The 15,797-nt window shown below is 35.8% G+C and overlaps 1 protein-coding gene across 5 annotated transcripts in view; it reads left to right on the forward strand.

Annotated features, from left to right (window-relative positions):
- The first annotated feature begins 1,872 nt into the window (after positions 1 to 1,872).
- PRKD3 (protein kinase D3) overlaps positions 1,873 to 15,797 on the forward strand; it is a 51,960-nt gene continuing 38,035 nt past the window's right edge. For 2 of the 5 annotated variants that reach the window (XM_088144458.1, XM_025172577.2), the window contains exons 1-2: positions 1,873 to 3,449; positions 9,065 to 10,074. In XM_088144458.1, coding sequence (XP_088000584.1) covers positions 9,784 to 10,074 — 291 coding nt within the window. In that variant the 5' untranslated portion in view covers positions 1,873 to 3,449; positions 9,065 to 9,783. Of the gene's footprint in view, positions 3,450 to 3,549; positions 3,705 to 9,064; positions 10,075 to 15,797 lie in introns of those variants that run through there. The other 3 variants (XM_088144463.1, XM_025172578.2, XM_088144449.1) reach the window with 3 other exon arrangements.

Consider the following 15,797-nt stretch of genomic DNA (forward strand, 5'->3'; position numbering starts at 1 on the left):
GGAAGGAATATTTTTAAAAAATAATTTTCTACTTACCTGCCAAAATTGTATTCTAGCTATAATACTGACAATATTATGTAATACAAAATAATAATAATGTACAATTTGGCCATTTTGGAATGGTTAATAAGACATAACATTTAAGTATACTCAATAATTTTATGCTGTTGGATATGCCATAGATATGCGACTTTCTACAATTCATAATTTTAGATAGTTTGTCACCTGTCTTTTAAATATTTAATACAAATACACATTTTCAAAATCTGTATATTAACTATTTAGGGATACTAAAAGGGAGAGTTGATACTTTTCAAATTAACAAAAAAGCTTTGTATTTAGTAAGAACAATACCTTAATTATTATTATTATTATTCCTTTCCAATTATAATTAAGTTTGTAGTACCAAAATAACTTCAGAAAATAAGTACATGTCCATAACTTGCAACTATGCTGGGTCAAATTAAATGTGGCCAAGCCATGGCCAAAATCTGAAAAGAGCATCAAGCCATAAGTCAAAGATGTTTCAGACTCATCTTTCTTAAACAATTGCCCCATCCCTAGCAGTTTTGAAGCTGAATATAGTTTCAAAATCTGTTTGAAATCATGATATGAATGGGTTAATGCAAGTTGATAGCATAAGTTTAAATAGATATTTGGATTCTGTTCAAGTTCTGGGTTAGATAACCTACATATTATTTTCCTCACTATCATAAAAAAATCAAAACATATTAAACATTAATACAACTTGTAGAAAAAGTAAAACAATGTCTAATCCTGTTGGCTCTTTTCATCATCAAACAACTCTTTCCTTCAGTATGCACAAAACATTTCATGATGGCCATAACTTGGCATAATAAATTGAAAAATAAATTAGTATTATGCCCATGCAAGTGGAATCTTCCTTTCTCCTTTCTTGGAGTGCTGTAATTAAACCCAGAGGACTTTCAATTAACAAAGTTTCCTATTCCATTTGAATCAGAAACTATGGTTACCAAGTTCAGATAAACCAGAATTTTAAATTACACCTAGGAGTTGATTTAAGATCTTAGTATAGATAAAACCTTACAAGCAGAATTTTCTGGGTTGGATGTAGTAGGAAGTTATCATTAACTGAAGATCTTCTAGGTTATTGTTATATATTAAGAAGGAACAGGCAGCATCCGGGTTGCATAAATAGGTAAACAGTTTTTTTTAAAACCTTAATAAACTGAGAGATTATTAAATCAGAGCAAATTTTTACACTCTGTTTGTCTAATATGACAGGTTAATGTGCTTTGTATTTAATTCCTGAAAACTTCATTCTGCTGTTTGCTATTTATACACGTTAAAAAAACCTGTTTCTCAATTTCAAATCTTTTTATAATTTACACATACTAATTGGCATAACAAATAGATATCATGTTCTAGAATAAAGCCTATAAATTCAGTCTGGGTAACGGGGATAATGGTATGTAAAAACAAATAGAAAAAAGATAACTGCTTTTATGTAGCCTGTGAAATTACTATGTGGTATTCTACATGGTAAAATAAGTTGCCTTTTCTAGATTTTTTTTTGCACTAAAGAATAGCACTGTTAAATTGGTAATGTGTACAGAAAAGCATTTTTATGTAATGGATAGAGTTTGCTAAATTTCTTTACATACCATGCCTCCAGGAAGTATGGAGACCAGACATCATTATTTAGTGGCAACTTTCACTTACCAAACCACCCCCAGCAGCCACTACAAATGAATTATCCCCAAACTATATCTTGGTTGGCAAAAGCAACAGTGGCTGGATTCAAACATCATGTTAAGTAGTGAACTATTCAAAACCACAATGGTTGGGACCACCGACTAAGCCAGAACCAGACAAAGCATAGTGTGGTTTAGTGCACTGTGTGAACCTAGCTGCTGATCTGGGGAAGTAACAAAATGTATGTTAGCAATATCTCCACTTCTGCTGGCAAAATATCAGGACAACAAAAAACTAGACCACAGCCATTCAGCCTGAAAGCTCATCAGTGCTTGAACCCGACTTCTCTCTAATCATTACTTTGGACAGAGTTCAGGCCAGCCCAAAATATTTTGTTGTGTGCATAGAATACCAAGGTGTCAGCAATCCCACATCACAGCTTCTTATATAGTAGCTGATCAGTTTCAACCTTAACACTGCCATTGGACATTTGCTGCCATATCTGGGATCAGTAGGTAAGCAGATACAGATCAGAGACTGCTTTATCCTTCCACACCTTGCAGGATCCATTATCCAGCCTACGTAGAGGGCCAGTTTTGGCTTTGGAGTATACAGCTCATCAACACTAGATTGTAAGAGGTGTACTTTGAAAACCTTTCCATTAGGCTGAGCTGCCCTGCCACCCTAACCCACAAATTAATCAGCCACTTTTCATCCTTGCATAGTGGATGGACCTAACCCAAGCAGTTTGTTTTTATGGTTCGATGTGTCATGCAACTCCAGCAAATTGACTTAACTGAATAAACCATAAATATAAACACAGCCATCTCCTTGTAAAGGGAAACAAAACAATGAAGCGATCTGCGGAGACAAAAACCTCGCCAGAGCAGCAGGCTTTGGAGGCCTACAGAATGATAAATGGAATGGATTATCCTCCTCAGAGATGAAGACACTGCGGGCAAAGGCATCTGCTGTACGGTCTCGAGAGAAGGTGATGATCAAATGCACTTGGAATCTGGGACACGAACAAGCGAAGCTCCACTTTCTGGCTTTCTTCACCAAGAGCTCCCGAGCAGCAAGGGGGCTTGTCAAAATAACTTGACTGAGGCACGGAGAAAGGCTGCCCGACGAGAGATGGAACGGTCGACTAAAAGAGCCGAACCCAAAGATTAAAACTTCGCGACGTCTCTCGGACGGTCAGTTCAAAGTTTATTCATCCTCCCGCTCTAAAAAAAAAAAAAAAAGAGAGCAGCAGAAGAAACCCCTCTTTTTCCTTTGGCGCCTGCATCGCCTGTACATTTATTACCTCAATCCCCTTCTAAGACTTTCTCCGCTCTCCCCGTTTCCAGGCTCCCTGCCCCCCGCTCGCGATTCAGAACATCAACTGCCACAGGCAGTAGAAGTAACGGAAACTCGGAGCGCCGCCTTGGCGCCTGCGCCATCTCAACCTTGCCACCCCGCCGCCGCGACGGCCTGGCGGTCGTTGTAGTTCTTGGTGTCTTTCATTTCGGGTGGAAACAGGGGGAGGGAAAACTTCACTTCCCAGCATGCTTCTCGCCCCCTCCCGTATCTCTTCTGGGGCGGCTGAGACTTCTGTGTGTGTGTGTGTGTGTGTGTGTGTGTGTGTGTCTGTGTCTGTGGTGCAAGAAAGTATCTATGTGCTCAAAAGTGGGAACAGCGATAATACGATGTGTGTGAAACCACCCCGTCCCGGGCGGAGACGGAGTTTCTCGAAGCCACAAGTGAGTGGTCAAGAGTTATGGGTGGCAGAGGTAAGGAAACCTAGCAGAGGGTGATAACATGGAAAGTTCTTTCAGTCCCCCAGGAGGCGGTAGTGCCGCCCTTCCCGCGGTACTGAGGGAGGGAAGGGGAGGGGAAAGGCGAAGCGGAGTGAGGCGCGAGCTTGAGGTGAGTCCGGACTCGGAGGCGCTTCACCTTTTGAGCCAGAACGGCGGCTGCCGCTTCAAGACAGATGTGACCATGGGGGGAGCAGGCCGACCCGGGCGCGTCCAGTTGCGGCGGGGCGGGTGAGTCTGAGGCCACATCATCTTTGCCCCCCCTCCCCGTAAGGATGCTTCCAAGAAGAGTTGGCTGCTGAAGAGAACCAACTCCCTTTCTGACGGAAGTTTCTTCTAGTTTAGGATAGCTGGGATCGAGACCTTAGAAGCGATTAGGGAAGCGTGTTCTTTACGCAGTGCATAGACACCCATAGAAAAAAAAGGACATCTGAACCTGATCTCTCCACCAGCCTTTGCGCAAAGATTTGTAAGATGTATTCACACGCACTGGTAAAGTTGTTGCCCTGGAACGATTCTCTCTCTCTTTCTCTCTCCCCCATGCGCTGCCAGTTTTCAGTTGGGCAGTGGGCAGGTTTGTAGTCCAGGCCTTAGTGCTTCATAAATGTGTTTTGAAGTGCAATTTGTGGAACTTTCAATGATAGCGTAGCTGATTTAGATGGAAATAATAACACCAATGCTTCTAAGTTTGAGGAAGTGGTGTATGAACTTGCAGCTTAATTTTTGGTGGGGAAGTGTAATTAAGAGTCTTTTTATTAAGGATGTTTGCAATATGATGGTAATCTCATAATAATAGAGTGGTGGTTGTTAGCCACAAAGCTGTGGGTAATGTTTGATTGGGAAGTAATGGAGGTGTCAATAGAGAATGGAATGAGTCAGTTCAGATAGGAGATTTTTCTTTATACTTGACACCCACAAACTATGTTGGGATAATGCCGTTTCCCTTGGTGACTGCTGATAGCCTGGCTTTACCAGAGGCTAACAGGATTAGGGCAATGATGCAGATTGAATAGTGAAGAGAAAAATAGTGACTTGCAAGCTACTTTCCACTTGCTTTATTTTTCAGTCATTTTTAATCTTTGAAGTTCAGCATATACAGATACAAGTGAGTTCACATTTTAAGGTCTGCATCTCAGTTGATTATGTTAATGAAGTATGTTAGTCATCTCAGTTACACCGCTCTGTGTTACAGATAGCTTCACATGGATAAGGTTGCTGTTTTTTAACTAGAACAAAAATGAGCTCAACTGAATTCAAACTTCCCTCCAAATAAACATACACTGCTGTGTTTGTACAAACTCTCTTATCTGCATCATTTTGCCAAAGAATCTCTCTTCTTAGAGCAGATAAGAGACCACAGCATACATTAGATGTTTGAGAAGGATATAATTTGATCTTGAAAATTAGGGAGAACTTAAAAAGCCAACAAACTTTGAAAGCATTGTGGTTATCCTCTCCTATTGCTGGTTTGGCAACTTTTTAGTTGTAGTTCCATACCTTTCTTCCCTGAAGTGTGGCTACCAAGGAGCTTGCCAATTTGCCCTTTGTGCAGTTGAGATATTTCAGCAGCCAAACAATATCAGCCTTCCTTTCAACCTTGGACTGCAGAGGAAATCATAGTATAACTACAATGTGATTATAGTTCATACTGCTCTTTATGCTGTAGGATTAAGATAGGATTAAGATAAAGGTGGGGGCTTGTTGTTTCCACCAGAACAGAAGCATGGAAAGTGAAAATATGGAAGTCTGCTTCAGATTCTTGGACCCAGAAGAGGCAAAAATAGAATATTTAACTGGTTGGCAGTGAAAGGGTTAGGTTTTAAGAGTTCCAACATGAAACTGATCATTTGGAGTTTATCTGTTTAACTACCAATGATTTAGTTTTGAAGACATGTCAGTGGAAATGGCTATTAAGAAGAATGTGCAAGATATTTTTTTCTGAATTTAATTTTGCTGCTACTGCAATTTTGCATGTGGAAGAGACATTTTTAAATTGAAGTTGTAATATGACTAGAGTGGCTGTTCCTTTCACATTCCATCAACATGTATAAGGATTAGCTCTAAACTTTTAATATCTGGAAGGTAATGTTCTGCAATGTGGATTCTTAATGTTCAGCATCCTTTGAGCTTGCCAGAGAAGAAAGCAAGATATAAATAAAATAAAAATAAAAGCAATTTTTCTTGACCAAACTTTTAATTTTTTTCTTTGTTAGCTTAATACACTTTTTTTGTCCCTTATACTTGAGAATTTCTTTCCCAAAACTTATTGAGGCAAACATCATTTAATTATATAACCTGAAATAGTTTTTTTAAAGTGTCATTGTACAATAGTTAATTTAAGTGAATCCATTTTTTCTTATGTTGTTCATTTTACAGTATACAGAACTAGCATTGACACAAGCAATGTGTTAGTGCTGTTATGTTTATGTTGTTATAATTTTTATATGAATTACTAAAACATCACCTATGACTTGGACCTCTCATGTAGATTATTGCAGCCTCCTTAGCTGTCTCTTTCTTCAATTTAGAATGTTTCTCCTGAAATTTATCTCTGTTTTGGTCAAGTAGCATTTTTTCATGATGTTCTTAATTGGTCAGGATATATGGTCAGGATATATTTATTCTAGGTTGTTCAGCACTGTGTAAACAGTATGCAGTAATTATTACAGGAAGATAAACCTTACTGAAATTTGTAATGTTGGCTAGCCTCTTTATTTGTTGAAGCTCTCACTGGCACTCAAATAAGTATGTTTTTCTAGGAACCACTTTCTGTAATTGTATTTTATGGAGAATGTGACATATTGTAGAGACCTTGAAAACGTAATAATTTTTATTAGTTTATGAACACTTTAAGGAAGTCTAAATTTGCTATCTTGTCTTTGGTTCTGTTTGTGTTAAAGTTATGTAACTTTGTTGCTTAATCCACTAAGGAGAATCTTGTTCTAACATTGAACTGGATCCAGATTTAGTCATGCTTAGAGTAGACTCATTAAAACAATAGGACAAAGTATGATTACATCTGGGTGAAATCCACTGTAAGTAAATAAAATAATTGGATAAATGGTTTGAGTTTGATATATCTGTTCTATATTTCTTTACCTCTCAAAGGAATGATATTTCTAAGAAAATACTACTATGCAAAATTTTTATCTTATAAAGCAATAATGTGTTTGGTTTCCCTTGAATGAATGAACTCTTTTATCTGAAAAGAGCACCTATTTCTGTTACTAGTGTCAAGAGAAATACATTTTAAATGACTGAGAGGATGTATACAATAGTGTAAATAAATAAAAAAGATCCTATAATACATTTCCATGCATTTAACACAATGCAACTTACTCTGAAATAATCTTGTTTAGAATTGCAACTTTGGTATTGAATAAACAAGTAGAATGGCAAGTTATGTTTAGGAATCAATGTGAGTTTCATTCACATACAGGCTTTTTTTCAAGCATTTTCTCAAGGTTGGAAGACAACATTCTATAAGTCATGAGTGGGTTCTGTTAGAATAATATAGGCTTCTTGATTATGTTCAAGAGCTGTATGTTCTGAATGTGCAAATGGTGTTTCATTCCATTTATTTCTGCAGTTTCAACATTTTATTAAATACTTTAGCCCTAACCCTAATATGTTACTTCTTGGAAGATTGTGGTCACTGCACAGTTTTTGAAATATAAATTTGAGAATGCATTTTCAAAATCAGAACCAAAATTGTTTATTATCAAATTGAGAACAGGTTGAAACTAACACATAATATCCTATACGGGCTTGCTTCCTACTCTAACCTAAGGCCAGGGGAAACAGTTTTTTTTAAATAACATCAAGGTGGAGTTTATACACATCTCTGGGGGAGATGCTCTTCCATCTTTTTTATATGATGCTTTATGTAAACATTCCTCTGTTATGTATCTCTTGAACAACCTAAACTTTTTAAGCTCTTGAAGATTTAAATTGGCCTTCTGCAATCGAAATCAATGTAAAATGCTCCATAAAATCAGTATAGGTTTAATGTATGATCAGAACTTCATTATTATATTTTATTTGTTCCTAAGAAGATAAGTTAACAAATGTAATAACTGTCCTCTTTCTAAAGTATAAGGACAAAGATCAACAATTGAGAATTTATAAAATAGTTAATTGTAAAACACAACTGCATGTTTTTGTTTAAACAGTAGTTTGTTTTTAATTAAAGAAAACTAGCCAGAACCAACAGTCATATTAGCACAATTTAAAAACTGGTGATGCTTGTTCTCCTAGCATTTTATAACAAAAATATTGTCCAGATGTTCATAACAATAAATTGAACTGGAGTGGGTTCAGTTCTAATATTTTCACATGTATATATACATTTGCTTGGTAGTAAGACCATCCATTATTCGATGAAAATCTGAAAAAAAATTCTTTATATTGTATGTTTCTTCTAAAAATGAAATCTCTCCTCTTTAGTATTAAAGTGTTTGTATTCTGATTATATTCATAAATGGGAAAGCACTTTTACTAGAAATGATTATTACAAATAAAATATAATTACATTTAAATAAAATATATTTTTGGCTAGTGACTAAATTGTAATTTAAATAATTAAGTTTTCATAATGATTTAAGCCATGATTTAAATTGATTTGATTTAAATCATACCTCACCCTGTTTTGAATCCATCACAGTACTTACTATAGGGACTAGTAACTAAATTGCAGTAGAAGATAATGGTTAGGGCAGAGATTCCCAGGCTTTTTGGGTCAATGGCATATTTGGAATTTTGAGAATTTGGGCACTCCCATCAAATGGCTTCTTGGTGAACAAACCATGCACAAAACATATACAGTACAAGAAAGCAAGCAAGCAAATAAAGTTTCCTGCCAACTCCTGTAGTCTCCCCCCACAAGCTATCATATGATCGTTTTATTTCCTTTTGTAAATAGCTTTTTCTATGTATAACATTTCATGAGAGCATCCATTTAAATGAAAAGCTGACATAGCTTTTTTCCAGTTGGAGAACTGTTGAGGATTGATAACTGCATGTGATCAAAAATGCCAACACATTGCACTTTTTAAAGTATATTGTGTTTGTGTTTCCTGTAGTTGCAGGAAAGTGTAGCTTTACTGCACAAAATGTACCTACTTTGTATCTGTGTTCCAAATATTCATTCCTGCTCTTGTTTTGGGAATAGAGTTATTTCTAAATTCTCCTAAATTACTTTTTCTATAACTTTCTATGATCACTGAATCAAGGAGACTTAAAGTTCACTTTATTGCTTTAATATATAAAGAAAGTTGACCTATGTCAGATTGTTTACCCATCTAGTTCAGGGTAACTACCAGCAACCTTCCAGGCAGAGCTCTTTCAGGTGCCTTGATAAATGATCCCTTTAAATGAAGATATCAAGGATAGAAGAGCTTGCATAAGTGGTACCACACTTTGGTCCTTCCATAAAGGATACAAGGATAAAGGTAATTTTTTTCCCAATAAAATGAAAGCAGAAATTGTGACATGAACACTAGTGAATGTAGTATTTCTGGTTTTAACTGGAGTGAAGATTATGTAACATTCCTAATATATGTGATATAACATGTTATCTTTTCTTTCTCTAGGCAGTTCATAGCAGTTGAGAATGCTGCAGACCATCAGTGTGAACTCAACACTTCTGTTTGGTATACACATTTTAGTACAAATTTTGTTTTTTCCTTTTAAAAGATGAACATTTTCCAGAATATGAAAACTTGGAGATAATTAACGTTCTCTCTTTTCTCATCGTTGATAAACGATACAAGAATTCCTGAAAACAGAATAGCTTTATTCAGGGCAGTACTTATGACCTGAGACACTAATCATATCTTTAAAAAACTGACCACATATTAACATTCATTATAACTGTTCATGTGTTGAACTGTGAAGCGCACTGTTTCTAAGTGGGGCAATTTGATACCACTCTCTCCACACACAAAACCAACTCTACAGTTGTCTCAAAAGCATAGAAATGCAGATCCTTTGTGAAAAAACATTGTCTATGTCTGTTTCTGAAGCGAACAATTCCATAATGATGTAAGCCTCTCCCAACATCTGGATGTGGTGCTAAAGACAAAGCATTTTTGACATCAGCTGTGCAAAGAGGGCCTTTCTTTAAAATAACTTCTAGCCAAATTTGTAATCATCAGCATGCACAGAATGAAAAGGAGAGTGAAGATGACTTAGACAAGAGGATGTTTCCTTGAACCATAAAAGGAAATGTGAGATTGTACTTGCAACATTGCAGGGAAAGAATTTTTTTTGTGTATATTGGACAGGTCTTGGTGGATTTAAATCAAGTCAGATGTCATCAAACGAATCTTCTCCTCCATCCTTACAGAAGTTTTCCCCATCTGTGTCCCATGCTGCTGCTCCACCTACCCCATCTTTATCCTCAAGTCCGCAATCTGGACTCTCAGGCCGACTTTCCAATGGCAGCTTCAGCACACAAAGCCTCACCAACTCCAGAGGATCTGTACATGGAATCTCCTTTTTGCTGCAGATTGGTCTCACTCGAGAAACAGTTACAATTGAGGCTCAAGATATCTCCCTATCTGTTGTTAAAGACCTAGTGTGCTCTGTAGTTTATCAAAAGGTACAGTAGAACACAGAGTTTTACTGATTTTAATAATCATATTACTATTATTTATATCTCTTGTTAGGCATTTGCTTCAGATTTTAATGAACATACAGGAAGAGCAAAGATTAACATGCAAATTATGCTTCCCTACATTGCTGCCCCAGTTGTCTTCCATATTTTGAGAATTTGGTAACATGAAGCTTTTTCTATCCATGAATATTCCACCAGAAATTCAGAATAATTGTTTTTCAGGATTCCAAATTGTCTGAAAAGATTACCTGAATATAGAGGGCTGTCTTCTTTAGGAGTTTATCCTCAATGTGCAGTATGAAGAGTGAATGGGATGGGAATGTAGGGACAGAATCTGCTCGCTCACTGTTGTTCAACTCTCCCCTCATTTGTTTCTTAAGCCTCAAACAATTGAATAAGCTTTCTGTGAATAAGAAAATATAGATGGATTATAGATGGGTTTGAGAGTCAGTTTGGTGTGGTTAAGTCATTAGGCTAGAAACCAGGAGACCCTGAGTTCTAGTCCCACCTTAGGCACAAAGCCAACTGGGTGACTTTGGACCAGTCAGTCACTCTCAACCCTAGGAAGCAGGCAATGGCAAACCACTTCTGAAATCTTGCCAAGGTAACTGCAGTTGGCAGGAGTCAACACTGACTCGGCACCAAAAAAAGAAAAGAAAAAAAAAGAAAAAAAGATGGGTTTAACAGTGCAGTCCTTTGGATGTCTGTTTAGTAAATAGTTTCATTGAGTTCAATAGATTTTATTCACATATTACACAATAATAGGCTTGCAATCTGTAGTGGAATTATGAATCTTGAACATATTGCTTGATTATGGTATTGTCACTTATAGGGAGAATTTAATAAAAAATAGCATAATGGAAAATTCTCGTTCATAGTTTGAATGTGACTGGCAAGTTTTTATCCAAGTGTGGTATGTGTGGTATTTGTGTGGTATGACTTGAGTTTATAAACGTCAGTAGTATTTGTAGCATGTCCTTCAAAGGTTGACAGATGGCTGTTAGCATCAAAGCAGCAGCAGAAAATGGGCTAGATTGAGATGGAAGGTGTATGTTGAATTTCTGATACTGTTTTCCCCACAGAAAGTTTAAGAGTAGGCTTTAAATTTAGTATTACACCTCTCACTGCTGAGAAAAGAAATATTTTGAGATATGTGTATTAATGAGGGGAGTAGGAAAAGAGTGTGTGAGTCTGAGATTCACTCTCAGTTTGTCCCTGGGAAAAATCTTAAAGGGAAAACATCAACCCGGGGTGCTTTGGTGATTTGCCAAAAGCCAGACAGGAAATTTCTTAACCAAATGAGTATTTGAATGTGAACTTTTTACAACTGAACTCAGCACCTGGGCATCTATATTACATTAATCTTTTTAGATAAGAGCTCAAGAACTCTAGTTTATCTCACATTTGCATGTCCTCGTACTAGACCATGAAAATACTAGTATCAGGAAACCTAACTTCCTTTCCATTCATTGTGAAATTGCCCTGCTTTTTCAGAGTATGTGATAGGTTGATCAAAAATCCAATATGTCCTATGTTAAAAAGGTATAATACATACACTTATTAGGTTATGATTTCAACATTGGATTACAGTATTTGCAAGTAAGATTTTAGTTGAATTCCCAAGAAATTATTACAGATAAACAAACTGAATACTTTGTTTCAATATCAGTCTCAACTTTTACAGTGTAATGAGATATTATAAGAAGTAATGCATCAATAAGGTTATTAAATTTTCTTATTCTGTGCATTTTTGAATTGTTTCCTTTGTATTTAGACAACTTCAGTTGCTTCTCTTTCATTGAGCATTTTAGATATCTGGCAAGTAACAAAGAGGTTTTTTTTTGGTCAGCTTGGCAGTTTATATTACTATTTGTGTAGTTCACTTCACTTGGACAACATACTTCATTTTTTTAGGAGAAATCTTGCATTTACATTTTACAGTAAGCATTCGTACTTTCAAATTAATTTCTCACATGTTTGCGTGCTTTAGTTATTAATTCTAATATTATTGGCTGCTACTATTCTTTCTGTATAGATATTTGTTACATTTTTCCTTCATTCAGGCTTTTAAATTAGTGTCTTCCTGTCGGTTCTTGGCAACTTCCACTTGTAGAAGCATTTGGCTAAAGTTCAGAGGCATGTTATAGGAAGCCAACTGTACTGCAAAATGAGTAGAACTTCGGATTTTGATTTTGTCCTTTCTAGTTGGCTTTAGGATGGCTGAATGTGAACGAAAGCTCTTACTATGCCCACAGCAGCTGCAGAGGGAGCATATGTTCTATATAGACAACACACTTCTGATCAGGAAATAGGGAGGAGGGGTGCTTATATGTGGTGGATTTCTTTTTCATAAGGATTTTTGCAGCTGGTGCACAGGTGGCAGTATAACTCCAGTTGCACAAGTAGATCTCATAAATGGATTGGATCCTTGCAAATCTTTGAGATGTGTAACATAGATTTAAAATAATATTTTAGACATGTATGTGTGTTATGAAAATATTTCAAAAGGAGCTATACTGATTATGAGAAAAAATCATATTGAGATAATATCATTATGAGGTCTATAGAAAGTGTACAAAATATTGTAAACATTTAACCTTCTAAAAAAATCAGGCAAGGGAGTTTACGATCAGGAAGGAATGAAGGAAAAATGAGACAGATATTAAAGCAATATGTTTACAGGGTTACTGTCTTAGATTTCTGAGAGAATCAGCACACCTTTAGATGGGTCCTCTGATGTGTAGAAAATGTATTAAGCTGTGTTCAGGATGTATTAAGCTGTGTTCACAAAGCTTCATGGGAAAAAGCAAGCAAATAATTGTTGGTCATCACATGTATTTGAGAAATACATGGAGAACAGAAAAGGAATCAGCCGGGCAGCTGTTACGTTAACAAAGGTAGAAATAATTGAAACTATTTTACTTGGTAAAAATGATTAATAGAAACCAACTCAAGTAAAGAGAAATATGTACCCTCTGAAAATATAGTCCCAGAAAAGCAGATTAAAATTATTCTGAATTTACTAAATTTTCTAAGTTACATAAGATTGAGCATGAAATACAGTATCCAAAAACCAGGTGCTGTTATCACTTGTAGAATTTAAAATATGAAAGGATGTTCTACCTACAGTTGTTGTTGTTGTTGTTATTCAATTTTTATCCTGCCTTTTTTTAAAAAAAAAAACTTTATTTATTTTGGTCAACTCAGGGTGGCAAACATACCTAATATTCTTGCCTCCTATTTTCCCTACAACAACAACCCTGTGAGGTGGATTGGGCTGAGAGAGAGTGACTGGCCCAAAGTCACCCAGCTGGCTTTCATGCCTAAAGGAGGCCTAGAACTCACAGTCTCCTGGTTTCTGGGCCAGCACTTTAACCAGTACACCAAACTGGCTCTCCGTTGGTAGACTTCTGCTTGGAAAGTGTTGCTCTGTCATCTTTATAGCATCTTAGTGCCACCAGTAGTAATATTTTCATACTTATGCTTTAAAAGTACACTTACATAAAATTTTATTTCCAATATTTGTCTCCTACTTTTCCTCCAGATCTGTTTAATAAACTAAGGTGAGAATGGATTCCAAAGGCATTCAGTGTTTCTTCTCTAGATTAAGCCTAGGTGTCTGTGATCCAAGTGGAACTGAATTACTACTCTGTGCTATCCTGCTCATGAGATTTTTATATAGAGCTGAAGTTATCCAACTGGCCCTTTACTTCTAACATCACACAGCCAGGTTAAATGCCTGGAGAAACTCAGAAGTGTAAGAAGCTATTTGCATGTTGGGATTCTTGTTCAGATACTGGAGGCAAGGTCAGCAATGCAACCGAGCTCCTGCTCCTGTATGTAGAAGATCACCACATGGATAATATATGAAGTTGATTATTGATTCTAGTTTCTCCTTGTGTTTTCAATTTTCTTGTGTATAAATTCACACTTGAAAAGGTTTCTTGGACATAAAAATGTTAAATTTCAAATATTAAACTGTACTTGTTCATTTGGGAACATCAATTTTTGAGTAACATTTTATTTGTTCATTTAATTAATTTTATTTGATCCCTTCACTACCTATACAATTATGTAGTCGCAACTATGTTTCAAACTTTTCTTGGAAATAACATAGATGACATCTTGCATCTTTTCCATGCACAATTAATGCTTCTCTAACAGTACTTGTACTATAAGTAAGGAAAGCTGTAGACTTAAAATAGGGTAGTCTTCATAGGACTTAATTTCTAGTTCCCTGATACTTTTCTGGTCATCACTGCTCTTCTGTTAACCTGCTCTAATCTGGCTGATTTCTTCTTCAAGAGTAGTCTCTAAAATTGGTTACAATACTCAAATTGGAGTTTGACTAATGCAGAATAAAATTAAACCATAATTCCTATGATTTGAAACTGTATTCCTGTTGATGTGGCCTGAAGTTAATTCAGGTTTTTTTGCAATCATATTACACTGTGGAGTTTTCCAGTTATCAGCTATTATTCTAAGACCTTATTAACAAATACAGTTACCAAGTCAATTATCTTCCATCCTATACCTAGCCCTAAGTGAAGAACTTTACATTTCTCTACTTAATTCATTCTGATTTTTTCAGCCCATATTTCAAACCTATTGGAATGGTTTTGAATTTTATTTTTCCCTTCTAGAATATTAGCTATCCTATCTGATTTTGTGCTGTTTTCAAATTTTATAAGGATTCCCTAAATCAAACTATTAAAACTATTCAAATGTTAAAGTATATAGAACCCAAGACTGAACTTTGTAGCATCCTCTGTGATAACTCAGTCCAGTTGTGGCATATTTTCTGAAATGCTTTGCTGAAATGTATATGTTGTAATTCCTACAATCTACTAAGGAAGTACCCAATAAAAATGAGTTAGGGTTAGTCTGCCAAGGCTTATTATTGACAAATACATGCTAGTATTTCTCACATTACTGTTAGAGTGCATTTAGATTGATCTCTTTAGGGTCTACTCTAGAATCTTCCCAGTTATTGTTGTCAGAGTGACTGATCTAAAATTATTTCCTCTTTTCAATAGGGACAACATTTACCAATTGTCTGGCAATTCACCCATTCTCCAGGATTTTTCAAAGTTAATATATTAAGGTTTGGCCAGATCATGTGAAATTACTTTTAGTCCTTAGATGCAATTTATCTGACAATTTAAATAGTTTCTATCAATCTCAAATTTGATTTGTGCCCCTTCATTCTGCACTTCATAATTACCCTGTGGAACACATATCCTGTTATTGGAGAAAACATTTTTTGGTTACCTGTTAGAGTTTTGTCATCTTAATTGAAGTATACTGATTATTTTATCTTTTATTTAAATATATTTAACAAAGTCCTTTTCTTGTTCTTTGCCAAAGCTTACTCTGAAGTTCAGCTTTTCTGACAACTTTTCTACAGCTCCACGGTTGTCATATTTAGTACAATTTGTCTCCCAACTACATTGTGATAATTAAAATCTCTCATCACTACAACTTCATGCCTATTTAAAAGATCTGCAGTTAGCTTTTGGAAAGTGTCATACACATCTTCTCTTTTGTTGCTGTGTTTGATTGTAGACATAACAATAGTAGTTTTTCTACTTACTTTGAGATGCTCTCTAGAGCATTGCCAGACTCATTCTCTTGAATTTATGAACAAGTGTCAATTCTTTTAATGTATAATGCAATTCCTTGTCACTTTTATTGCTTCTGGTCTTTTT

Source organism: Python bivittatus, unplaced genomic scaffold (genome assembly GCF_059951505.1).
Source record: "Python bivittatus isolate LINGU-HERP-01145 unplaced genomic scaffold, Pbiv_v1 ctg000020_np1212, whole genome shotgun sequence".
Taxonomy (NCBI): domain Eukaryota; kingdom Metazoa; phylum Chordata; class Lepidosauria; order Squamata; family Pythonidae; genus Python; species Python bivittatus.